Here is a 27,970-nt window from a genome sequence, read left to right as displayed (position 1 = left end):
GTGCTGAGTGTGTTCAGTGTCCTGAGGGTGATCAGTCTGATCAGCGTGTTAAGTATATTCAGTGTATTCAATGCGTTCAGTGTGCTGAGTGTGTTTAGTGTCCTGAGGGTGATCAGTGTGTTCAGTGTGTTGAGCGTGCTCAGTGTGATCAGCGTGTTCAGTATGTTCAGTATGCTCAGCATTTCAAAAGTGCTCAGCGTGTTCAGTGTGCTGAGGGTGATCAGCATGTTCAGCGTGTTCACAGCAGGCTGAGAGCTGCTAGAGCTCACTGGAGTCCCGACACCAGAGCTCTCGACCTATGTGACCTGTCAGGTTGGGCACATCATGAATATCACCTGCTTAACCTCACAGAGAGGGTAAACCGCTGTGCGTCTCACGGCTCGTGATGTTCAAAACAGGGACTAAATCACATCAACTTTCCTAATGTCTCAGGGTACCTCTAGATCTCACAAGCAAACAATACTATTGAACCTTTATTCACCTCCAGTTGGCATATTATGCAAATATTAATGGAGTCAGAATCACTTTGCTGTTTTCAATATCCAAAGTCACAAACTCTAAGTAAAAAAAACAAGTGCCGTTTTTTTTTTTACTGCTTTAAGGCAAACTGCCTTTGTACGTGACATACTTAAGGGCTGTTGGTGGACCAGCAGCTGGCGCCCTTCCAAAATTTACACACTAATGCAGTGGTTCTCAACCTTTTTTGGCAAGTGACCCCGTTTTTAGGTCCCAAAATTCTCGCGACCCCATTAATTAGAGCAGGGCTATTCAATTAAACTAACAAGCAGGACAAACGGGAAAATCATGTGGGGCTCGCAGGCCGAGGCAGAGTACTTTGTCAACAAAAGGCTACTACAGAGAACAGTTCTACTGTATATTATACCATAACAGACTTGTTATTATATGTATAAAAGCATGTTTGTCCCTTTCCTTTGATTCTAATTGTGTCATGAATAACAATTCCACATAAGTAGCCACCCCACACACAAAACACAGGTAAGGTAGAGCTCACAAAGCATGACATATATTTACCAAGCCAACCAAACACAGTGCTTTTAAACCATATCCATAAATGTGTAATAGAGAGAACATCACAAAACAGTTTTGCTATAGCATCATGCAGGTATACATTAATCAGGTAATTGAGCTCGATATGTATAGAACATCTTCTGCCAGCAATCCTCTGCCTGATTAAATCAGTGAGAGAAACTGGACTGTCTTGGGCGCCCGTTCATTGTCACTCAGCTCGTCTAATGAGAGGGCTGGGCTTGTGCGTCGCGCTGCAGCTCATATAAGTCTTGGGGGATAGTTAGCAACGTGGGAGCTAATACACAAGACGCTCTCAAAGCCCTCTCGTTATCTGTTATGGCTGTTCTAAACTGCAAACGCTGGCTACGTCTATGGTCTCAAAGTGTCTTGAGTTGAGTTTGTTTGGTTTCATACTCTCTGTGGAGGGTACATTTACCGCCCAGCGGGCATTTGGGCTTTTTCCTCGTTGTTTTCCCGGATACTCGTAAATCCGTACCGAAGAAAGGATTCGGCGTATTTCCGTGCTCGTTTACACTTCGGGATCTCGGGTTCAACTGCGGTTTCACTGGCAGATGTCGGTAGCGACCGGACAGAGAAATTTCTTCATTTTGCTGACTTATTTTTAACGAAAACACGTCACGCCAGCTCCCATCTGCTTGGGCACTACTGCGCGGAATAGTGGGTGATGCTGTTTGACGGCTTGCATTTGGAAGTTGTCATGGTCACTTTCAGACTATAGGCCGCACATTGATATTTTCATGAGCGTGAGGGCAGCTCCAAATTGAACATACTGAAATGATGGTATGTTTCAAAACAAACTTTAACTTTTTTTAACGTGCTGTACTTCAGATATCCCTGCCTAGAACTCTGTTGGGATCCATAGTAACAGTTCATAGAAATCTCCCATGACCCTATCTGCATATCAGGCGACCCCACATGGGGTCGTGACCCCATGGTTGAGAATCTAGGCACTAATGCCTCAGTAAGGAGATCAGGGACACAGTGCAGTAGGAGATGTAGTCCTACAGATGAGATTGAGGCCCTGATTATGTGGTGAGTAAAGATCCCTTGGCAGTCTGTAAGAGAAGGCGTGTGAATCCTGTTGACCTGGCTAAAATGCACATGGTTTGTACAATGCGGACCCCCTGAACGTCCACTTTAATTCAACTGGGGGAGCGACTTCTCATGTGAAGGTCTATGGGATCCTCTGGGATAAAGTGTGATAGAAATCAATGAATTGTAATATACTTAATAGTTTGGGTATAAAGAATGCACTTTTATAAAAGAAAATGTCAAGAATTACGGCCTTGCAGATCCTTTCTCTCGGGGAAATGAGTAGGTGCTGGGGAAATACAGATTGTGCAGGCCACAGGTCACTAGAAGCAGGAGAGCGCTGCATGCTCAGTGTCCCACCAGCACTGTAGCACAGAGGAGGAGGAAGCAAGGCGCCGCAGTGCAGCTGAGGAGTTTGCAGGGTTTTCAGTCACCGCAGGCTGTCTTCATGGAGGATGCTGCTGAACTTTCCAGATCACAGTCTGGGACATGGAGAGCAGACGGAGCCCCACGTTTTTTTTCCAAACCACACAGGGTGCAGGCTTGTTCACAGTGAGGCCACACGTAGCTGGGGGTTCAGTGCTTCAGGCCTGCACAGCGCAGGCCCAGGGAGGAGGCTGGAGTCCTCACATGGGCGATGAAACCAAAATCAGTCCGATACTTTTAGCAAAGTCTGAGCCAGGAAAGTTGAGGAGCAGAGGGCCGGCTGTCCCAGGAGAACTGCAGCAGTAGGGCTGGAGTCCAGCAGCTTCCTGCCCTGAGGACAGAACACCGTCTCTTACGAGGAAACGGACCCCAGCCTAAGCACTACTTGTCATTCTGTCATCCTGGATTTTATGTACTATAGATTTTTCTCAAACGGTTGCAAGGATGCTAAAGAATGGAGTGTAATCAGTATCCCCCCAGGCTACACAGTCCTGATGTGGAAGCAGGCCAGTGATTCACAGTGAGTGCAGTGCAGTCGTGTAAAGTCAGCTGTCATCATTCTAAACACGTCCATTTGCTTTCCCATGAATTCTGGGAAAGCTGAAGCACCAGAAACAGTGACCACAGTATGCAGGCCTTGTGAGGTAACATTGTACCTCCAATCCTGGCCTTGGAGGGACAGAGAGTCTGCAGGGTAATCTATATCCATGTAACATCTCCCAGCCTCTCAGGAATTGGGTCTTTAAAGAAACCTAGAAAACATGCAGATACACCTGCCCTCCAGGACCAGGACTGGACAGCCCTGCTGCAGACACACTGATTCTGCAGGACCAGGACTGGACAGCCCTGCTGGAGACACACTGACCCTCCAGGACCAGGACCGGACAGCCCTGCTGCAGACACACTGATTCTGCAGGACCAGGACTGGACAGCCCTGCTGCAGACACACTGATTCTGCAGGACCAGGACTGGACAGCCCTGCTGGACCCCATTACAGCTACACAGCAAACCAGACCCTCCGTCAGATCCTCATCAACAGCTCGATGAGCAGATCCTGCTCCAGGCCAGTTCAGAAGACTCAGACACAAGCCCCACAGATGTTACTATTAAGCCTGAGCTGCTCTCTCAATCAGCACCACAGGAGGGAGAGCCCTACAGCAGGAGGCCCGGCTGAGCCGGTAAGCATTAACTGCAGCTGTGGCCGGTGAGGGAGGGAGTGGGAACACAATAAAGACCACTTCCCAGACTCCAGTGCACCTCTGTCCCCGCTGCTCCAGTGACAAACACCCAGGGGCCAGACGCCTGGAAAACGGGCAGAGCCAGAACCACGCGTGCCGGACGCCGAGAAGCAGCCGCTAATGTAAGACGGGTACAATGAAACCTGGCTTTCCTGGGGTTGGACGCCCCACTGCAGCTAGAGAATAGCATGGAGACCTTTCTCCTCTGAAACCAGCTGAACCGCCAAGAACGGGGCAGCGTTAGGACACTCCAGGGATCAAAGTGCTCTTTCTCCCAGCATCAGCTTAAAACAGAAATCAGAAGAACTTCCCTTTGGCATTTAGTCATGAGAAGAAGGCAGCTGCTCTCTACAATCCCTGCTGCTCAGAGTGACGAAGACACGACCGTTAGAACGATATGATTGTGATGCAATTAACTACTTATACTGCAACAGCTCAGAGCAAAGATGAGCACGGAGCAGCTTATCGTGTTCATGTGGAACACATTTGACAAATTTGCCATTTGATTGCAGCACAATCAATACCTGTAGTGAATTAGTTCAAGACAGTCCCCAGAGCCATGGCATTATCCTTATGTATGAGGTTCGTGGCAGGTGGGTTTCTCTCTCTCTTGATAATATTCAGCTGCAAAACGCGCTTCAACTCTGCATCTCTGGGAGGAACGTCAGGCTGTCACCACTGACTCTTCACTCCTCTGACTTTGGCTTCTGTTTCCCTGGGTTTTACCATGGTAAAATCATTTTGGCTTCTGTAAGGTTAACTTCCTCCAAGACAAACAATCCCACCAGGCCTTAAGTATATACTCAACACCCCACACTAAAAGGAGTTTGGAACATTTCAGGGCTTCTATGAGGAATCTGTCAAAAAAGACTTATTCTGGGCAGACAGAGAGCACCGCATGGGTCAGTGAACACAGTGCCATGAAGTCTTTGCCCTCTCTGACTGGACATAATGATAGCTTTTTGAAATGCTTGTAATTGCATGAATGCAGCTCAAAATCTTGACCAGTATATATTATACACACGATGACCAGTGAAATCCGAATGTGAAAAAAAATTAAGTTAGAATATTCAAGTTTCGCAAATTAAAAGAAAATCCCAAACTACAATTTAAAGCTACAAACTGTGAAACTAGTTTAATCACAAACCCCTGTTACAATAAACAATATTTTTTTCAAGAGACTGGGAAATAGGAAAAATATGTTTAATGAGCTAAGAAATGATTGTATTGTATTACTGCACTTGCACCACGCCAGCACTGCAGACCCAGCTGTGGCTTCCGTCCAGCAAACAGTCCTAATTAACTGGGATATTAAATTGCAAAAATTAAAAGGGAAGACACAGTGGAGGAACACACTCCAACATGAACATGACAGAATAACAGGAAGGAAAATATTGTCTCCTGTGGCTACTTGGCTAAATATTTGTGAGAATGTATTTTTTATGAGCCTTTATAAGTTACGAGTGTGCTGCTGGAGAGGACTCCTCACTGGGGTGTACTGCGACGTCTCCAACACGTTGTCGGAGTGTGGCACGAGGTTTTCCAGCCATGTTGTTGTAGCAGCATTAGCAGCTTGGATCTATTCGTTTCTAACTTCCAAGCAGGATAGATGGCCCTGTTTTGTTTGTAAACGTTGTGTTAAGATCTGTGACCATGTGAATGTTTCTATTTTGGTGACATTTTAAAAATGCGATTTAAGGAATTTGATGTCCTCACCACGACGATCCGCGGCCTGGGAGAGCTACACAGCGAGAATGCCAGTGACCCTATTTTGTAAATGCGACGCTACATTGTGAAATGGAGAGACCACCTGCTGCGTTTGTTGTGTTGTGCTCTAGAGAAATACTAGGAATGTGAGACCTAATGGGGCACAGCTCCCTCCTCCTCGATCTGTACCACCCACAGGACGCACTGTGCATCTTCAGTGCCCTCTGGAGAATCAGAGGATAGACCCTCTGTTCTAATCTCTGATCTATCTAATCTCCAATCAAATGGGCTCATCTAGCTCTCAAAGGAATGTGACTCTGGTTTGACGTGAGAATATTCTTCTCCCCCCGTCAGACAGCAGGCTCGCTGCTGTGCTCCCAGGATGTGTCTAGGGAAAGGCGGGAGCTGGAGTCCAGTGTCTGACTGGAAAAAAAAAAACTGGCCTCTAACCCCCACCTACTCATTGAGCTACTGAGCCCCCACTCGCAGGAATCATTGGGAAGTGGCAATTCATTTGGATCTAAGAGTTTTTACTTCTGCAGTTTTGATTTTATTTCTACACGTTTGTTCTGTGTCCATTGCCTCTGTGGTTTAACCCTGACCATCACATATCTGGGCATCCTCTTGAGGAACACCTGGGCTCTCCACATAATCTTCAAGATCCGATTTACACTGGGGTGCATCTTAAATATTGTAATTTTAACTGGTTGTGCTTTAGCCCTAAAATTGCAATAATTATTTAAGAATCTCCACTGAACAGAAAGACTCACAAAAGAAGGTAGAAGGCAGGGAATGCCCATCCACTTATTCTTCACACTCCAAAACCCCTTTCAGACAATTCTCCTTCTTTTCCACATTGGAATAACGGAAGAATTTTCATTTTTACAGATGTTTCAACGGGAATGGTGTTCACTCCTTACAGGACTTGCAACTGCAACCTGAACGTCAAGCTTCCAGGCTCCTCTTTCTTTTCTTACTTACGTCTCTGTTCTGCAATGCATGCTTATGGCACCCCCTGGGGGGCGGGGCTGCTTATACAGCTGGGGAATAATGTATGTAATGGGGGGGCGATACAAAGGGACGGGCTTTGATACTTCTGATACAAGGGGCAGAATCCTAGTGATGCCATCGCATGGTGACGCACAACACACGGCCCTCGTGCTCCAGCTGCAAATACGCCTCCTCCTACCTCTTGTCTTTCCCGACTGGCTGACGACGCAGCTGACATGTACACAGCCGGGCGTTCAATCAGGGGTACAACAGTAGTACTCCATCTAGGACTGGACCCCAGAGCCCAGACCCTTCCTCCTCACTGCTGCTGTGGTGCACCTGGCTGTCTGGAGAGGGAGTGTGGGAATCTACGGGTTATAACTCTCGACCTGTGTCTGTGTGCACACATGCACAACTCTTTTGTAACGTACAGCTTGCAATTTACTGCCTTCACCTCTGAAACTGGAATGGGATGAGCTGTCCGGCATCCGCGATACTGCCAAGGAGAAAACTGGCTCCTTTTTCTTGGTGTAGCTCACCCCCGACAGCAGCTTTATTTTGCCAAACAATATGTGAAGAAAGTGGCCTCCTTCTGTGAAGCGTGACGCAAATCGAGAGGATGTGATGCTAATCGACTCATCTGGAAAACAGCTCGACGAGGCCCCTCAAGTGCACAGAGTGCGTTATTCCCCTGCTTACTGGGACCCTGGAAGAGTCTCCTTCACCCTGAGATTACGAAAAGCAATAACAGCTGCAGCACTTTACAGATGCTCCTCGGGGTGTATAAAAGTTCCCATGTTTGAAGTGGAGGCAGTCACATGTCTCAGTTATTGAAAGAAGCCACCATATGAAGGGAAATGAGATCAGTAGGGTGATGTCGTGGAAGTACAGGTCAGTCAATGGAGTCAGTTTCTTCCATTACCCAGGCTTGGCTTAAAGGTACTGGGAGATTGGCGTTTGCGGGCCACCTCTAATTGTGAATCCTACACCTACCTCATTCATACAGCTCCTCTGTCCCACTGTGGCTGTCGAAAGCCGAGTGACAGCCCTCCTCACAGCAGCACACAGAGTTTATAATACAAAACTTTGGAACACTTGTCAGGCCGACCAATGCGTCACTGTGAAACTTGAACACAAATCGCAGACTTCTTCCTGCCTGGTTCACGGGGAACTACAGAAAAGTGTGTGAAAAACTGAGAACAGGAGGCACTTTTTTACACAACGGGTTTGGTAGCCTAGAACAAGCTACTCAACCATGTTGTTGAAACTGATACCCTGGCTTCATTCAAGAAACGGCTGGATATCAATTAGCTGTTAATATTTGTAACCTTTCCAATATCCTAGTATATTAGATCCCTAAGTGCTCATTCCACAAAAGGCCCAGCCTGCTGAAGGAAGCTCTGGACTATAGCCTGCAGGGAGACACAGCCTGTGCCCAGTTTGCAGGGAGACACAGAGGGAGACAGCCTCTGCACAGCCTGCAGGGAGACACAGCCTGTGCCCAGTTTGCAGGGAGACACAGAGACACAGAGGGAGACAGCCTCTGCACAGCCTGCAGGGAGACACAGAGGGAGACACTGGCTCTGCGTACCCTGCAGGGAGACACTGGCTCTGCATACCCTGCAGGGAGACAAGGACACACTTCAGCCACTCCAGCCTGGAAAACACGCTCCTGCCCTGTTTACTCTGCACACGGAACACTGGAGCGGAGGTTTGGCAGGTTCTTCATGGGGTTCAGAGGCACACAGACAGCCATTGAAGCCCAGTGCATAAAGCTGAAACTGTATCTCATAACGACCTATGAGCAACAGCCATGGAGCATCTGATGTTCTGGCCTGATTGCGCCATCCCCCCTTCTGACACACAGCTCTGTTCGCCCGCATTTCAGGAAAACACAACTCTGGAAGATTTTTTTACAGCTCATTTTTTAGATGGGGAACAGTGGAGTGTAGTGGGCAAGTCATTGGACTCATAAGGGACAGGTTATGGGTTCGAATCCCTGCTGCAGACACCGCTGTTGTGCCCTGAGTGAGGTGCTCCAGTCCACTCAGCGGAGGGGAGAAGCAGTGCTGGGGGTTGAACTTTGTGGTGGACCGCTGTGCTGTCCAGGGTGAGAGTCACAGGTTTTCTAATCTGCTTACTGCTACAGAAACTGGGATGAGCTCAGGCCCAATGAGTCTGAGTGTCTTTACATTCATGCAATGTGAAAAGAAACACGAGTCCTCTATCATTTTCCAACATACAAACAGGCCAAGCAAAACCTTGGATATGTTTTAGTTCAAATTTGACATTTACACTCTCCGTTTACAGAAGGTTTTATATCTTTGTAGTACTATTGCTACTACTACTACTAATAGTTTATTATTGAAAGGCATTTAAGTGGAAGCACTGTCCTCACTTAGAAATACCAACCTTTATTGTTTCTAAAAAACTTCCTTTGCCACACAGCCCTGGGACAGATACCTTGCGGACAGTTTGTTGATTTAGAAAGGGCACTCCAATGTTTAGAGACTTCATCAGCTCTCTAAATTTTTGTGAGTACAATCTACATTTCACCATGAGTCATAATGACAATTTTAGTTTTTTTTTGTACACAGCGGTAAAGATCCAGGAAGAGCCCTTGTTTTAGACTGCTTATAGAAAGCCAACAGATAAAAATACTGCTCACATTGAGAACCCACTGATAACCCTCCAGATACTGAGGATTTTCCTCCTAAATCGGAATACAGGACAACACATGATCTGACAGAAAACTTTATGGCAACAGCTTCTGTTTCACAGGATCATTTAAGACAGACTCTCCAGTGTCTCCTAGGTAAAAGTACCGATAGCCACAGCAATAATCATATAGCAGGCACTCTAATCTAAAGGGCTGTACAGAACTTGACAAGGGGCACAGAGCCAGGACACAAGCCTGGAACGTCCTGGCATCAAGCCCTTTTATTTAACAACCCGACTGACCGTCCTCCTGCTTGAAAAGGTACAGACCTGGGATACTCCTGTCTAGAAAAACCGAGTTTTCACCAATTCTTTCTGGTGCCCATAACCCCTAGAGATGGGGACTTTCCTCTCCGTCAGACATACAGCTTGTGCCGATACAAGTCAAAGCTTCTTTTCAGTTTCTCTCAAAGCGTGCATCCAGAAATAACAGAGTAAAACAGAGTGAGGCAGTCAAACAGTTTCCTGTGGGAGTCCCGAAGCCGCTGTCTGCCCCAGTTGTGTGATATATGTAATCAGTGCCTTTAAGTTCTCAGTTAAGTTCTCAGAGGTTACAGCATGGAATATCTCTCACTTTTCTGTCTGCTTCATTGCCTCTCGAGCCCTGCTTCAAACAAGAGCATTGCGCAGGACACCAGTTTAAAACCTTTCAGCGTCAGGACAAGTCGTCTTTAAAATGCAACAATGTGCCTAGGAATCAGAATTTATGCTTCATTCTGCAAGCCCTATATGAGATACGAAATACAAACTCCCAGAGGCAGAAAAAAATGGCAAGGCTATTGCTTTTTACATGAGAAACAAAACTCCAGAATCCTCTTCAAAGCATTACTCATGCCTATCTGCCACCCCCATCACCCACTCTCTGCAATTTCAAAATCTGATTGCTCACTTCTTTAAAGGATCATGACCCCTAACTCTCTGTAAAAGAGGAAATGTGCATCTGAGCTTCCTGACATCCAGGATAATAATACAGTTTTCTTCGGGGGCAGCAGCTCCTGTTACAGTCACTGAGTGACATGTGACCGTGAAACACAGAGGCGCAAAGAAAGGGGAAAATTATAATGGTGCAGAAGAAGAACTGACAGAAAATGACAGCCCTGCCACCACTTTCTTCAAACGTTTAAGGCACGACTTTTACATTTCTGCGCTTCCTAATTTACTGCACCTTCGGTGAATTGTGTTACCGTGAGAATGCGAGAGGCTGTCCCGGCTGGGGACAGCGGTGCCTGGGTGACCAGCAGGTGGCGTGCTGAGCGGGTATGATTTTTAATCCGAGCCCACCAAGGACAAAACCCGCGTCACGGCTGGAGCGTGGAGGCTTTGGAACCGAAGTGCTGAACCGTCTCCCACAGACGCTCGGACTCAAGCTAGTTTAATGTCGTCCCCAGCGGGTCAGGTCTCAAAGAGCCCACATCTGCGGTGTCGTTCATCAGCAGCATTCGGACCCGGAGCCGAGCACGTGCTCCCAGCGCGCTCCGGGTCCGAATGAGCGCACTGGCGGGGCTTTCACGGGTCTCTGCGGAACAGGGGTCGACGACCTCAAGCCCCGGCTGCGCTCCCCAATACTTTCGCCTTCCTTCTCCGCAGCTAACACAAGCCTGGAGTCCAACACCTCCAGGGAGCACCTGGCCTCTCACGTTATGGGTGGTGGTGGTGGTGGTGTAACCGTGTGCTTTTCCTTCCTCCCGGTGGGATCACGCCTTTTATGCGCCGAGGAGCCCTTCCAGACTGCAAGGTATTTCAGAGTGCCGTCAGTCCTGATTCTAGCACACGTCCAGTGGCGGATTAAGGAGATCACAGGCCCCTAGGCTACACGTTGTGTAGGCCCGCCCATCCCGTTACCAGAAAAAAAAGCAAGAGAAAATACTGTCATCCAGTGACTGGTTCGGAGTAAGAGCTGCTACCGCCGGTTCAAACGGAATGTACGGCGGCACTCGCAGGGAACACACACGGACACAGGGAGCTTAAACACACACACACACTACAAAAAGGCTGTAATGCAAGTACAGCAAGGCAACCAATACAGCAGATTCACAGCCAGTCTGCGAGCTGACAACAGAAATCATGCGCACGCTTACTTTGAAACAGACGACACACAACAGCAAGATCAGCACAGCAGAGACCAGTGAGCACCTCGTCTGAGCGCATTATTTCAAGAACAGCGGGACACTCCCCGACTCGTGCAAGTCCACTGCAGCCAACAGGCTCAAATCAGTCAATACACGGCATCGACGATTAGATATTTTTCTATATGGGCTTTCCAGAAGGGATCAAAGTCGCTGATAAGTTCGAGGACACCCATGAAGTTCCCGTTGTCGGGGCGCCCGAACGTGTCGCCGCGTCCCCTAAAAGGCAGCCCTCGCTCTGCTGAACACTTCAACCACCCTTTTCAAGACTTCAGTCCAATACAAACTGTCTTTTTAGTTCTGAATCGATCAGACCACTATCGGCGCAGCGCATACCGCATGCAACCACAGCCTTCCCACGGCTCTCCGACACCCCGCGTTCAGCCAGGCGTGCGGCGGTGTTTTCCCCAGTCGCTATAGCCTGCGGTCAGTCCGGGCCGATCATCGCCGTCCCCAAACAATTTACATGCAAGTCAAAACACTGTACCTTTCGAAGGGGGAATACAGCAGCCATTCTCTTGACACACAAACTCGCCATTTCCGAGTTTTTTCCATTTGAAGAGGGTTTTAAAGAAATACCTCTTTGGGTGTTTTATGTGGTCTTTCCGATGCTGCAACATCCGCGCCTTGGTTTTGACACGATTTCGGGACCAGTTTAGCCCAGTATGGCTGCATCCGTTCATCTATTTTACCCCCAGCATGCTGGGTCCGAGCTAGAGGAAGCGGGAGCTGCTGCTGCTGCTGCTGCTGCGGCCTCTGTTGGCTCCACGGCAGCAGGTGCAACAGACATCTCTGTCTGCGCCTCTTGTTGGTCTTGTGGAGATGGTGGTGGCGTTTCGGACGGCTCTGCCTCCCACTCGTGTTCCTGTGTCTCCGTTGCGGGAGCTGGCTCGTCCTCATGAGCGGCGTGGCTGTAGACCGCGCCCAGGCCAGAGCTACTGTAGCCGCAGCTCACTTTTCAACCGCGGTTGCTGTATCACTGGCTGCACCGTTAGCCGTAAACCCAGGATCGGGGTCCGGCTCAGCAAACCTGAAATAACCAGTCCGTCTGGGGATCATTTTAAGTAGATCCTGCTCACACTGCTCTTTTAACCGTCCTGCTTTTCGTTTTTGCGCCCCACAATGATATTTTGTATCGCACATTTTGAGGCTGGCTACAGAGATCACCCCATCAATCCGCCAAAATAAATCTGAACTGCGAATCCGTTGCATCTGACCAATCATTGGTTCACGACTTATTCGACCGTTTTATGGACCAATGGGGGCCCACAGGTCCGTTTTAAAAAATATCCCGGCCAATCAGGGGCCCCTGATCAGGCCCACAGGTCCGTTTAAAAAACTACTCTGGCCAATCAGGGGCCCCTGATTAATATGGGGCCCCTAGGCTACAGCCTATGCTAGCCTGTTCATGAATCCGCCCCTGCACACGTCCTCTGTCAACCTCCCCTCACAGTGATTGTAAGGTTTAAAGAATGTACGAGGTCCGGGCTTTGAGCGCCTATGGTCTGAAACTGTTATCTTTCGGGGAAAGAAGAGCTGGGCGCTTCGGGGGCTCTCGCAGCGTGCTGTGAGGAGAAATCTGCCCTGGCTCACTCACAGGCACCGGGGGGAGGAGCAGCAGAATAGCATGAGGGAGACTGGGATGTTCCTGCCAGCCCCGGTGATTCAGGTGCAGAGGCGCTCGTTCCCTTCGGGCACATGGTACTGCCGGCGTGGGACCCAGACCGGCACTGGCACCCCTGGGACCCCAGCGCCTTCCTGGGACTCAAGCCCATCTTCTCGTTTGTGTCACGACCGCCAGCCTGCCCAGACCAGCCCCCAGGAGAGCTGACCAGTGCCAGCAGCGGGGCTGGGGCGATGATTACAAGCGCCGCTGCAGTATTTAAGCCATCCTAACCCGCTTCCCGCTGCTCGGTATTGAGTCTACTCTTAGAGAGCTCTGCCTGGCGTTTATTCTGCACCTTGCATTCTTCTGGATTCTGGACTTCCCTTTCGCCTTTCGACTTTGGACCTCGCCTCTCGTCTCGGATTGCTTGCCACTATTTGTACCTCCTGGATTTTGAACCACCTGTCTCCTCTTGACCACGGACTCGCCTGACGTACCGGAGTGTTCGCCTGCCTCGCCACCTACCTACTCCTGCGTCTGCACAGGATCCACATACCTCTTCACTGGGGATTGGTTACAATGAGCACCCGCTGCCACCAGGCCAGAGACGCCTCGTTCTGAAGCTTAACTACAACGAAACATCAGAAAGCACTTGAAAATGTGTTACGGCCATGAAATAATTTCATTATTTCACATGTCTGCGGTCAAGCTGAGGATTTATCGCTCTTTCAACAGAGCATTCCCCTTCTACCAGCCACTCCTTAAAGTCACAGGTGGCCTGTTGTTGAGTCAGGGCTCGGTGGCTGAAGAAACAGGTCCAGCTCTCCTTCTTGATTTCAGAGGTCGGGGCGAAGGGGTTAAGGAAATAGACCATGACCATGGAACAGGAGTGCAGTCTTTGCTGAAGGGGTAACAAGGGAAGCAGAAGTTCTCAAGGAAAGACAGGAGCTACTGTACACAGATCGATACTTTCTGCACTGGAAGGAAATTGCACTGTCCCCCAGAACTACAGGGCAAAGAAACTCCACGCTTGTCAAACACCGCTTGATCTGAGCCCCTGTGATCAATGATTTGGAACCAGCTGGAGCAGAACAGCACTGAGGGTCCTGCTTCTATCCGCGCGCTGGGAAGACTCGAACCAGGGCCAGTAACTGGCCACACTCAGTACCCCGCTGTGCTCATGCTGTGTCGCTTACCTAACTCTGCTCATGGCAGTAACGCCCCCGTCAGGAGGCACTCTGCCCATGGGGCTCCACCAGCTCGCTGCAGAGCCACAGCCCTAGGTACGGAGCCAGAGTGCAAGCAGGCATTTCAGAGCGCTTGTGTTTTCCGAAATCCCACCGGCACACGACAACAGGGAGGCCTAGAGGAAAGGTGTGCAGCCCGGCAGATCAGGGCCCCGGCCACTTTCTAGCAGGCAGGCTGGACAAAAACACCAAAACCTCTCTTTTGTCGGACAACAGCGGCCGTTACAGGCTGACCAGGTGATGCACAAGCAAGGCATCAATACTGAGGAACTGAGGGGTTTTCTCACCACGGGAAGGTACAGCGACCAGGTGCACTCAGATCAGAGCACCATCCCCATGAGACTCTCTGGGTGACCTGGTTAGACACTCTCATCAGTGTATTGTGGGGTTTTACAGCCCCTTAGACACCACTGGTGAACAACAAGGACTCACTGGTCAAAATCCTGAACATGGGCTGTGACGAGACACCTGCTTTCTGCTCAGTGCTTCTGGAATCGCTTTTTATTGGACTGCAAATAAAGGAAAGGATCAATGTTTAATTCAGGTTAGCAGCTTTTCCAGTTAGAGGATCTGAAAGGCCCAATAAGCATGAAGAATTATCCCCCACGTTTTGCTTTCAGCCTCTGGTTCACCTCCGGCGGCCTCATCGAGAGCTGCTTTCGCAGAAGGTGGAAACGACCAGCCAGGTGACAACATCCACAGGGCAATTCACTGCTGAACAGCTTGGCGTCTGAGTAAATCAGGCTGCAGTTTTAAAGAGGCGAATGGGGTTCAGGCTATCTCTAGTTCAACCGCCACCGAGACGTGTTCAGACCGAACGCCCACAGACAGGAGAGCGGCGCCAGGGTACCGCTGTCGCCATGGAAACAGAGTCAGGAGTGGGCTTTTCAGAAGGAGAGGCTCTGCCGGATAACAGCTGATTCACCGGCAGCCCTGCAACGTCCAGCCCCCCCAGCGTCAGCCCGCTGGTCCTGGCGAGGGTCCTCCCCTGAACACAGCGACCAGAGTGTGACACCGACATGCCTGGGCTGCAGGCATACTACCCCCCCCCCCCGGAGCCAAGTAGCTCCAACCTGACGCTTCCTTCGGGAGTAACAAATGTAATAATAATAATAATAATGATAATGTTGCTTTATCGGCCCTATATAATTTCTTACATTAGGAATTTGTCTTTTCGCAGACCCCAGCTTGCTCTCCATGAGACACAGACAGGGGGAGAAGCTGGGGGTCAGAGCACAGGGTCAGCCATTGTACAGCACCCCTGGAGCAGCTGGGGTGAAGGGCCTTGCTCAGGGGCCCAACGGCGTAGGATTCCTCTGCCAGCCGTGGGATTTGAACCAGCAACCTTCCAGTAACAGGCACAGATCCTGAGCCACAGAGCCACCTCTCCGCTCAACAGACACCCCTGCCCATAGCAGACAGGCCCAGGCTTCTTCATTAACTTCAGATTGTTTTTTTTGAGAAGAGCTCTGCTCTGTTCCTGCTGAGACTTGAACCGGTCGCTCGTGGGCTGTGATCACACACACACACACACACACAGTCTGAGAAGTGCTCTGCTCTGTTCCTGCTGAGACTCGATCCGGTCGCTAGTGGGCTCTGATCACACACACACACAGACCCGGTCCGGGTCACAGAGAGGAGTGTTGCTCTGCTCTGGCCTGCCGGGATTCAGTCACAGGTGCTAGCAGGTCCAGAGCCGCACAGCGTTGCTCTCCAGCCAGCAGATAATTCCTCTGCACCACAAGAACCAGACCTCTGCTGCAGCGGAGTCTTACACTGCTAGTTCTCAAGGGGAAGCAGCCCGCCTGTGACCGGCTAGATGCACGAGCCCTGTTGCATGACCCCTGACCAATACTGAGCAGTGCCCACATGCCGATCCAGACCTGAGAACCCAGGGCAGTTTTACAGAAGATGACATGGTGTGTAAAACGTAGAATAAAAGAAACCTGTAAAGCACACCTGTGTTTCGAAACAGCTGAAAGGAGCTGGATGATGCAGAACTTAGTTATTCTGTTCAGACACAAGCTGTCACTGCTCCTCCGAAGCCCAGAGCTCCTCGTCTCTGCTCTGCTCTGCCTGCACCTGGCCAGCAGAGAAGGGCTCTGGAATCGGAATGAGGTGCTCAGAGCTAATCAGCTGCAAGGTGTTTATTCAAGCAAAACAAATCACAGCGTGAGCCTCTGGGAGATTCCCTTCGGAAAGATTTACATGGAAAGAAGTAAAAGTTCATTTTATTTCCAATTATAGGAGAGATTGGAGACATCAGCTTAAGCAATGTGTCCAAATTAGCCTATTAATCACATTTATCGCAGCTTGGCTTGGGAAAGGTCAGCTTTTCATTAGTTTCAGGGTTCCATCCATCAGCTAACCCCAGGTCCAGCACGTACAAGTGTAATTCTTGTTTCAACCACATTTCACGCCAGCTTGTATCACAGTCTGCCTAAAAGCCACCAAATGGGCGATGCATCGGAAAACTTGGAGATTGGAGATTATTTCTGATGCAGTTGTCCAGTGCGTCACCATAAAACGCCCTGGTCTGTTTCGTAAAAATTCTGCAATCTACAATTACAGACAGGGGCGCAATGTTAGTGTCCACAAATGTCTGGGAAGCAAAATACTGATCTCGTGGAGTCAGAAACAAAATGCTCATCTGTAGGCAGAATCTCCTCCCCCGCAGCTCGCTAAACACCTGTTAATCACAAACAGCCTCAGTTTAAACCGCTGACAGAGAAAAGCTGTAATTCGCAGTCTAACTCTCTATCCTCAGGTGCTGTATGACAGTCCTTTGCTCTCTGCTTCTTAAGACTGTGTTCCTGCGCTCTCTTCCCACGTGGCCAGTAAGTCATCGCATTTATTGTCACGATCGTAGTCCCTCCCCCTTAAGGGCGCTCCGGCTCTTTCACTTCCGTGTTGATTGTGTGCACCTGCCCCCTGTTCCTGCCTCCCTACTTAAGCCAGACGCTCACTCTGTTCCAGGCTCTGCATTGGTTCCTGTACCAGGCGAGTCCGGGACCTGTGGCATCTGGTCCCGTTCCCCCCTTGTTCCCCCCAACCCTCCACCGGATCCCACTCCGGTTTTTAATCCCGTTTGTCTTCGTCTCGGATGGACCGCCCGGCTCTGGACATTTGTCTCGTCTTGGATTTCCCTTTGGACTCCCTTTTGGACTGTTTGCCCCGGACTCACCCCCCAGTACACCTGCGCACCAAGGACATGCCCCCTGTTTTCATTCCTGACTCCTCGATGCTTTTTTCCCTGTGTTTTCCTCACTCATCCCTGGATTGTGTCGTCTGCACAGGGTCCCGAAAGAACGCTTTCGTTACATTTACATCTTTCAGTACACTTCATAAATACCCCCTCGGCAAGGTGCGCAACTTTCAGTGCCTGCCGTTCACCCTCACATCACGGGATCTCTGCTGGAAGTGTGGGTGTTCCTAGGGGAACACTACCCTACACAAGAGCAGCCGCCAGCTGGGAATCTACACTGCACGATCGCCTTAGTGCCGGTCAGCAGGTGTTACCTGTCCCAGTGCACACAGATGTTGCTCTGCCCTGTGCCTCAGGGAGTGGGGGGGTTAGAGAGGACAGCAGAGTCCAGCTCTACTGCCCACAGTCTGCCCACGCTGTCCCGCCCCGAGGCCCCTGCCCACACCTCCACTCCTCCCGAAGGCAGCAGGGTCACACAGCGGGCCAGAAACAGGCACAGCAGAAAGAAGGGATGGATTGTGGAGCAGCCCGGCAGGGTAAGGTGAGTGAGGGAGCGCGGCTCGCCCCGCAATCTATGGGGACTCGTGTGCGAATTTGCTGGAGCGCCGCCAAGATCCACATCTGTCCCACAGAGAAGCTCAGTGCAGCAGTTCTGCAGCGGGTGAAAGCTACTGTACTTTCCTGCCGGTGTCGCAGCGAGCTTGCAGGGCGAGCCGCTGGGGCAGCAGGCAGGAACGGGACTCCCAGCAGAGCGGCCGGGGCCGGGCCTCAGAGATCACCAGCTTCCGAGATTCCCAACGTGAAACTTGCTTTCGGAGAATGTGGAGAACGTGCAGTAGTGACTAATGATGAGAGCATCCTGCTCTGAGCTCTCAGCCCTCCAGCTGGGAGTCCAGCGCCCTGGCTTTCAGAGAGCAGGGCTTGTCTCTCTGCTGTTGCCTCCTCCTGCAGAGCCAAGACCATTCTCTTCGGGGAGTCAAAACTGGGAGTCTACGCACATCGAAAGCTATTCAGAAATGGATGTAAACGTAAATACTAGTATAAGCATTTTTTTTCAGCTGGACTGAACTTTCTAAAATAATCTTGTCGTGCAAGGAAAAATATTTAAGACTGAATCACAGGAAGGGACTCGCATTGCAGTTACCAGTTCTGCTTCAGGGCTTTCTACCACTCGTGGCGCTGTAAGAGGGGCTGCCCGACCAGCAGGGGGTGCTCTTCCCTCTAGACCAGAAGACGCTGGTCTCTAGACGCTGTGGTGACCGGGGACACAGTGCTGCGGATGAAGCTTCTGGTGAAGAGCTCACTTGAGCCACAGGATCGTGGGATCACAAGGACACGAGAAAGGTCACAGACGAGAGGAACGATTCAGCCCAATCATGCCTGTTTGGTTGTTAGTAGCTAATTGATCCCAGGATCTCATCCAGCTGTTTCTTGAAAGAAACCAGGGTAGCGGCTTCCATAATTTGGATGGGTAACTTGTTCCACACTCCCACAATCCTTTGGATCAAGAAGCGCCTCCTGTTCTCGGTTTTAAGTGCTCCTCCACGTAGTTTCCATTTGTGCCTCTGGTTCGTGTCGTGTGTAACCTTGCTGGTCTAACGGGTTACGTCACTGGTCAGCTGTGACGGGGATTCCCGAAGCAGCAGTACTGCTGTACTAGAGCCACCCAGGTGGGGTGGGATTAGCGACACCTCGACCCCTGTGGCCCCTGAGCCATGAGCGAAGGGCACACCTCTCCTTCACTTGCAGTGGAGCCTGCGGCAAGGAGGCATGGTAAAACACTGCATTGCCCCATTCTCCCCCGTGTGCAGACACAGGGTTCGGGGCATAAAGACCATGATCCAACACATAAAAAACTCACAGTGGACCATTCCAAGACTGGGCTGGTGTAACAACAAAGTTTTGGCCATTGTTTAAAAAAACAAGACCTCAGCTCATTGTTCATGACATTAGGACTGTGCCCATGGAATTCTGTCTGAACTCCACTCTGAACTCCAATCTGGTCTCACTAAAATTCCTCTATAATTCACCCAGTGGTAGCTTTTCCCTTTTCCCCCAATCTGTATGCAGAATGGCCACTGTGTGGCTCCCAGGGGGGAGCACTTCAGCGAGGGGGGGGGGTATAATGGACCCCCTGTTATAGGTAAAGCACTTTAGGATGAATGCAAATAGTGGATATTTATACTAATAATCATTCTAATCATTATATACATGATGTGTTTATCAGCAAATGTAGATCATTCTTAAGGGACTATTACAATACGTATTGTAAAGTTCAAATACATTCCACTTTATTCTTCAAAATTAGCTTTATGAAAATGCCATCATCATTTGAACTCAGGCACAGCTGAGAAAGAACAAACGATGTGGAAACAAGCAATTATAACGACACCCCACCGCCATCAATCACACACAGTTTAGGTGGCAGCACCACACAGGCAGCTCGTCTCGGAGAGCTAATCAATCACTGCGCATTTATCTTGACAAGGGCTGCATTTGCTAAAATAAATAAATAAACAATTAGATTCCCACGGCTACCTCAGTGCAACCCCAGAGGGAAAGAGTTACGCCGAGAGCCCAGCACAGTAAGAACAGAAGGAATGAAACAGCTGTGTCTCATTTTCGGACATTACTGTGACAAGCCCTGGTGCTGCTGGGCCAGAGCTCGCTGTGCCTGGGACTCCCAGGGGCCCCGGTGAGCCTTACAAGCCCAGCTCTAATTAATCCCCATTTCCTGTACAGCTCCCAGACCACTCATGTAAGTGGTGTTACAACAAACACATGCTTGGCCCTGAAAGAGTTCGCATTTCATACAGAATAACCATAGTTCTCATGTAAAACACAATGAAGGAGCCCTGGTGGGTGAGCACAGACAAGACTGTTTTAAACACAGACAGGTGAGCTGCTGTTACAGTAAACGAGCTGTAGCCATCAGCGCAGAACTGTCAGCGTTTTTACTCTCCCTAATTTACTGAATTCTTTCGGCATATTCATGCTCTGACGCATCAGTCCTTGCAATTGTTAAAAAGAGCACTAGTTAAGAAATCGCCTTCTTGATTAATTGTTTCTTGAGGACTGAGCCTTAGACAGTTTTAAGGCAATTCATACGATTACATTTCCTCCTAATGTTACCAATCTGGGGGATAAATTACTAAATATTTTCTGATGCTGTCTTTATCAGAAGCTACTCTACAGAGTGGTTCTGCGGTTCAGATCCTCTGACAGCTGTGAAGGAAGAGGTGGTCTAAGATGAATTCTTAAAAGAGAAGTCAGACCTTGTACCTGTACTTGAATAATGGCAACTCTCTCCTTTTGCAGGTGTTAAGAAGTCCTTTAAGATCTGCTGGCCAAAGACCCCTGCAGACACAGTCTTGCTGACAAACCACAAACCAGACTTTCGCACACCTGTCCTCACAATATTTTGTGCTACTTATGAGTTCAGCCCCCTGCTGCCTGTTTCATTTTTCATGGCTTTTTCCTGCACATGTCATCTGCGTTTGTGGGTTTTGTGTTTGCGAAAGCACAGTGCGAGGCGTGCTGCTATTCTGGGACACTGGCCCCACAAAGGCAAATCTCTTCATCTGACAACCAGCAGAAAGGAAATCCTCTGTCCCACTTTTCAGAGTCACACCCCTCCCCCCTTTTGACCACTGTCTGTGCCCCTAATTTCCCTTGCCATCCAAAAAGAGAAATAAAAATAGACATCTGAGGAAATGACTGTTCTGTCTGGTGCATCTTTATAATAGCAGCAGTGTCTGCTGTGCTGTCCTGAGGATGTTCAGAATCTCCAGGCCTCATTTTAGCAGGGATCATCAAACACTTGCTGAGCAGAGAAATACCAAGCAAATCACAGCATCGTGCATGAACCTCAACAGAACAGAAAACTCGGGCATGCAGTCTGGGCCACAGATGAGCCCCCAGTGGCCACAGGAGAAGCACAGCAGAGACAGGGCTGCAGACACAAGCGTCTGGACCCCATATCGAACCCATATCTGGCGTATGGACCAGAACATCACAATTGCCACATCCAAGCATGAGCTAAGGCTTCAGCAAACATCACAAGAGGCACTGATGGCAAATCAGCACAGTTTAACAAACCACATTCGTCAGTCTTAATAACAGATTGGTGGTTTCAGATTCAGGGTGTCAATAATCAGCGATTCTAGGGCATTTTTATCCATGCCTTTACTTGCAACAGTTAGGCTGAACATAGACCAGCCACATAACCACAAACACCAGCACAGGGGTGCTCCTGGAGGAAGCAGGGAGGGGACAGGAGAGCTCCCCCTTCAGTCAGGGACAAGCAACACATTTAAAAAGTACAGAATTGTCATCACAGTGACAAGAGCGCCCACTAAACTGTTTGATGCATTTTTGTAAATCTGTGAACAACAAAGCAGCTATGAGTGTGATTACTGGTATTTCTCGCTCTGACATTAACTTTTAACTGTGTGATAACGCCGGCATGATTCATGGGTGGAATTTGAGTTTTCATCTGCCGACTAACAGATGAAAAACAGTGTAATCCTACTTTATTTTTTATTCTGGATCGTCTCTTTAGTAACATTTTATGCACAGCAGATATCAATAATACAGTATGTCCCACATGAATTAAAACACAATACTACATTTCAGGCAGTGGCAACTTTCGAATTTGCACAAGTCTTCAACACTAATACCACCCTTCAGGTCTAAAGACGAACTCAATAACCCCCAAAACAGCCTAACCTACAGACCTTCACTCGAATGACCATAGAGCCTAGTGCAGGAGAGGTTAGCGGAGACTCGGACTGGAGTAACAATACTGGGCTCTGAAAGAGTCTGGCTGAAACACAGCACCGGGAGCGACGGGGCAGTCAAGCCCAGCCTGCCAGACTGCAGCTCTACCTGTGTGGGGTTGTAGAGCTCCTGCAGGGCGTTCCGCGAGCCTTTCCTACAGCACACGTCTGGGGCGAAGGGGTTCCTGCGCATGACTGCAAAAAGACACAAGAGGGAAACCAGCAGAATTCAGTTAATTGTGAGGAGCTGAGGTTCAGATTTATACTGACTGAAGACCTCTAAAGGCAGGCAGGAGGCTGAGGAACGCAGTCGCAGGGGCTCCTATGGGTGGTCTTTCCTGTCACTGTGGGTCTCCACACTGTGGGTCCTGTCACTGTGGGTCTCGACACTGTGGGTCTCGACACTGTGGGTATTGACACTGTGAGTCCTGACACTGTGGGTCCTGACACTGTGGGTATTGACACTGTGGATCCTATCACTGTGGGTCTCCACACTGTGGGTCCTGTCACTGTGTGTCATGACACTGTGAGTCCTGACACTGTGCGTATTGACACTGTGGGTCTTGTCACTGTGGGTCTCGACACTGTGGGTCCTGTCATTGTGGGTCTTGACACTGTGGGTCCCTGACACTGTGGGTCCTGACACTGTGGGTATTGACACTGTGGGTCTTGTCACTGTGGGTCTCGACACTGTGGGTCCTGTCATTGTGGGTCTTGACACTGTGGGTCCTGTCACTGTGGGTCCTGTCACTGCCAGTCCTGCTGCCTGCTGGAGTCATAACTCAAGAGCCAAGTCTTCAACTTTAAAAGAAATGTCTGGTGTTCAATAAACACTGTGTTAGTTTTCTGGAAACTAGCAGCCTGGATTAAGAAAAGGGTCTTGGAGAAAAAAATCGAAAGATTCAATGCAATAAAGATCTTTTTCTGGTTAGCAAGAAAGATGGCTCTCAGCTCCTCTGCCCACAGCATCTCACTTCAGGGGGCAGCTGTCTGCCCGGAGAAACAGCTCCCAGACTCCTCGGCCACAACACTGGCGGCCCCATCTATGGAAAAGGTGTTTTAATGAGCCTCTGTTGTTAAACGCATTTGCTGAGTTTATGACCTTTTTCCCACAGGCACACGTAAAAGACTGCAATCAGCCAGTTCTTCTCAAACTGAGCAATAAAAATGTGCACCTTCTTAGGGAGGCGTGGTAATTTTCACAGCCTGAGCTACAGTAAACCTCCTTTCTCTGCCTAATGAGTCTGAAATTCCCCTGTTCCTTTCAAAACCTGGAAACCATGCAGGATCTGAAAGGCAATAACTACAGGTTGAATTAATCAAGTCTGCTCCTAAGGAGTACCGGAGGCTGAAGCCTGAAAAATGGAAGAGACAGCTGTATATTGTTCTCATCTCAATAGTAGTAGCATTGGAAAAAATAGTCACACGCAGGCAGTGCAGGGATTTCAAGACAGGGGTTATAAATTCTCCAGAATGAGACCTAGATAGGCCCTAGCTGCTGGGTTTTGAAAGTACAGTTTTATAAGGTGTTCTTTAATAAACCAGCAAATCCAGGACATTGCAGTAGCAAAGTCTGAATGAATGAGCTTTTCCACAGTGGACAGAGACAGAGCAGAAGATCACCGAGCTGCACTCCTAGGATGAAAAAAAAGGCCTTGAAACCTGGAGACTTGCAGCAGGGGTCACAAGCTCTAACCTTTATAAAAAGATATTGCTGCTCCGTAATCAGTACTGAAGAGAGCAACCAGATACATTGTGGTGATTAAGAGAATGTCTGACACTGACAGGCTGGAGGAACTGAACATTTATAGAAGACCGAGAGGGGGCTTGAGACAAGTATTTTAAGTCCTAAAAGTCAAGTACAAGGATCAATGGAACTAACTGGATCAATTAGCTACCAACTACCCGGGTGGACAGTTTATTAAACAGCCTTCTCTGCTCTGTAACAATTCTTATGTTCCTATGTAAAATGACCCAGATTTTTTTATTGCAGCACAACCCCGTTTTAAACACCACTGACAATCACGTCTAGACAATTCACTTTTTACAACAGAAGCAGCAATCGCAGCAAGAACCCAGCGTGGAGCTGTGATTAGGGGTTCTGGACAGCTGTCTGGAGAGCTGTGGGTTCAAATCCCAACTGAGACATTGCAGTCATACTCCTGAGCAAGGTCCTTCACCTGAATTGCTCCTGTAAAATACCTGGCTGTAGAAATGGGTACAAATATAAGTTGGTTTGGATCAAAGAAAACCTGTAGTATTATCAGTTTTGTGATCTCCTTGACCAGGCTACCGGAATTCAGACTCAGGTTTCAGGACAGTCACAGTCATCGTCGCTCATGATTGGTAGGAGGGGGCAGAGGAAGACAGCCGTGCGAGCAGAAAGCCCAGCTGGCGTGCAGGCAGGCTGGACCTGTCCACACTGCACGACTGGGTCACGGCCAAGGCAACGTGTTGGGAAGCTGTCGGAAGGGTGCCTGTGTGCGCTGAAATCACCGACAACTACACCTCTTGCACAGGGAGGGAAAGGAGACTTACTAACACTAGGAACTCAGGTAGAGACCTAGTATGAATTTAGGGTAACGGTAAATCAGCTACCAGTAGAGCCTGAGATCCTTTTGTATTGAAGACCAAGCATTCAAAAAATGTTAAAGCAGGAACTGCATTTAGACCAGCGTCTGAGGATGAATGGGCCAACACCCTGATCCCATGTCCAGGGACACCAGTCTCACTGACCAGCAAGACACGATGTGTCAGGCACCAAGTTCCAGACAGGACAGAAAAAAATCTCCCCTTGTATCCCAGCCTTGCTGTTTAACAGTAGAGTATCAAAGACAGCAGCTTCAGCAGAGACCCTCACCAAAGCGATCCTAGAACTAGAGCAGGTCATGTTGCCGATGTGGGAGGAACAAGGACAACCATGGCCAACAACACAGCTCCTGACTGGGATGGGTGGGAACCAGCAGCTCAAGTAAGGCAGGCGGAGGCGTTATTGTAGACGGAGTACAGAGCACAGCTGATCTGATCTGCAGACCAATGGAAACTGAACTGCTGGTGTGATCCGCACGTCAGAACGTCCTCACTGGGCTCGGGCTCTGAGCGCAGAGTGCTGCTCCTGCACTTGTTCTCAATGAACACAGCCCAGGGCAGACTGCTCGTCCCACTTTGCATCTGAATGCGAGTAAAGGACAAAACAACGAGTGGATCACAATGTAAACATTTCACCTGAGGCTATTGAACTCCTATTGGATCAACGGCTGGCACTCTGACCTTGTTACCAAAATCACCAAGAAACTGCTGAATTAACAAGTACCAACAGCGTGATTTATTTCTGGCCTTCGGTGGCAAAACACAAAAGGTATCGGATGCCGAGTGAATCTCCTGAAAAATGACTCCTTTAAAGGAGCAGGTTTTCAGAAGAACAGCCCGTTTGTCTTGCCCCAGATCATATTAATAGACCGTAAATACTGATATATAGGTGGGTCTGTCTGTAGTTACCATATAATGAGCCTGAAATATTGCAGGAGTGAGCAGAGTTTGAACATCTTCATTATCCTGCTGTGTCTGATGCCTACAGTACATGGCACAGTTTCTCAAAATCTGAAAGCTCATCCCCCTGCTTGCAGGAAACTGACACCCCAAAGGAAGGCCACACCCCCAGAGAGGGCAAAGAGCCTGTTCCTGCAGGCTGATCCCTCTGCTGGGGTACCCCGACCGGGTGACAGCAGGATGTGGGGTAGGGAGTCTGGCCAGACAGTTTCGACCGATGGCTCACTGGGATCTGTACAAAACTGTGCCTTCAGATGAGTGGAGTCCCCTAGTTTTACCTAGTGGGTACAGTGGAGACAGAATGTTAAATCCTGTTTAAATATTACTGCACTTGTAATGGTCCTACGTGCGAATCAATCAGCCCCACGTGGACCAATACTCCTGAATTCTCGTCAGTCTCCGGGGCTCTGATTCAGACTTTCACTTAGAGTCCAGACTAGAGCGGCTCACTGGGGCAGAGCTCATCCTGGGATCGTTAAGCGGACTTAAGAGCAACACCAGTCCGTCACAGCACTGCAGGTCCCCGCGTTCGAATCTGGGTGGGCTGGAGCAACTGCGGGAGAGCACCTCGCTCAGGGGACAACAGCAGTGTCAGCGGCCGGAGCTCGAACCCACAACCTGTGGGTGTATAATCAAGCTTCCTTGAAGAAAAGGCCAGATGAGTTCCTTGGATCAATTAGCTATTAAAATGAAACCAGCTAGAGGGCCAAATGGTCTCCTCTTGTTTGTAAAGCTTTTTACGATCTTACAGTCTTATACATTCTTCACACATTGACCTTCCTGGCAAAAACGAATTCAAAAGCTCAGCGCTTGATTATAAATATCAGTCTGACAGGCGCTTCTGCAGTTTAACAAGTAGTTTAAGAAATTGTTTTCATTAACCATCATGCCTCAGGACAGACTTTCTCACCCAGCAACAACGCCTTTACAGGTGACAACAGGATTTATCTTAGGCTACCACCTGTCTTGTTTGGAATAATCTTCACTGATACAAATCTTCTCTGGAGGATCTTTGGATTCTGTGTCCTTGCAAATTCTGCACTGAAAACACTTCATTTGCTGTTCCACTGCAGCATGTCCTGCAAGCCGAAGAGCTCTGCTCCTCTCCTGTGATTCTGTGATGCAGGACGGACAGAACCTGATGTCAGTCAGCTCACATCTCTTCTAACAACCGAGCCAGCCAGCTGGGCCAAGAGGCCTCTCTCGTGTCGTGCACAACACCTCTCGTGTCCTCCTGCGCCCTCTCTTGTCTCGACTTGGCTGTTTGGCTGCTCGTGAAGATCGATGCTGCGTCTGTGTGGATTCATTGAAGCTAAGCGGCACACAGAAATAACAATTAAGAAACAAATCGCTGGGCAGTATCTTCTGACCAAAAGCAATTATTTACAAGCCTAATGAAATAAGAAATCAAAATGGGAAGACTGAAGGGGGGAAAAAAAGCTTAATTACTAAGCTCTCCTCCAGCTCCCAGCTCTCTGTGCCATTCAATAAGAGACCTGCGCTCTCAGCCTCAAGGTGAGGGCCAGCGCAGGGCCCCTCCGCTGCCCAGTACCCCTCGTCCTGGCGGTGGGCTTCATGGAAGAGGGCGTGGTGGGTTTCTGTGTGCCAGCAGGCAAGCCTGCCGGCGAAACGCTGCTTCACAGTGCCTTAGACAAGAGGCACTGGTGCTATTGCCAGGCCCAAGGCCCACGATCACACTCCTCTCAGCACAAAAGCTCCCAGGTGCCTTTGCACCCCGGGACACATGGACGAGCTCATCCTGCACACCAGGAAGTCAAATACCAGAGCAGACAAAGTGCTGCCCTTACTGCTGCTCACAGCACATGATTCCACACCGCCGGGCATGATGGGAGGAAGCGGCTGCGAAGGTGCATCTCCAGAACGTGTGCGCCATCTCTCAAGAGAGGTGATGGACAAACAGCACCACAGACAGCATAGTGACTTCAGAGAATAATACGTATATTGTGCTTTTCTGGACACTCCACTAAAAGTGCTTTACAGTAATGGGGAATCCTACTACCACCACCAGTGTGTAGCCCCACCTGGATGATGCACCAGTACACTCCCCACACACCAGATCTCAGTGGGGAGGAGAACAGAGGGATGAAGCCAGTTCAGAGATGGGGGTTATTAGGAGGCCATGGTGGGTAAGGGCCAATGGGAAATTTGGCCAAGACGCCGGGGTAACACCCCTACTCTTTTCGAGAAACACCCTGGGATTTCTGTTGATCACAGAGAGTCAGGACCACAGTTTTACGTCTCATCCAAAGCTCGTGAGTTACAGGGTGATATGGTTGC

At 49.3% G+C, this 27,970-nt stretch overlaps 1 protein-coding gene across 1 annotated transcript in view; it reads right to left on the bottom strand.

The window, feature by feature from the left end:
- chst11 (carbohydrate sulfotransferase 11) overlaps positions 1-24,454 on the bottom strand; it is a 51,864-nt gene extending 27,410 nt beyond the window's left edge. Inside the window, exons 1-3 of the mRNA XM_088922635.1 lie at positions 24,417-24,454; positions 23,820-23,920; positions 22,233-22,318 (exon numbers count right to left, since the gene is read on the bottom strand). Coding sequence (XP_088778761.1) covers positions 22,233-22,318; positions 23,820-23,920; positions 24,417-24,454 — 225 coding nt within the window. The remainder of the gene's footprint in view (positions 1-22,232; positions 22,319-23,819; positions 23,921-24,416) is intronic.
- Positions 24,455-27,970: the final 3,516 nt, after the last annotated feature.

This window comes from Atractosteus spatula, chromosome 8 (genome assembly GCF_055471065.1).
Source record: "Atractosteus spatula isolate fAtrSpa1 chromosome 8, fAtrSpa1.hap1, whole genome shotgun sequence".
NCBI lineage: Eukaryota > Metazoa > Chordata > Actinopteri > Semionotiformes > Lepisosteidae > Atractosteus > Atractosteus spatula.
Note: the sequence above shows the minus strand (reverse complement) of the source record. Positions and strands in the feature narration are given on the sequence as shown.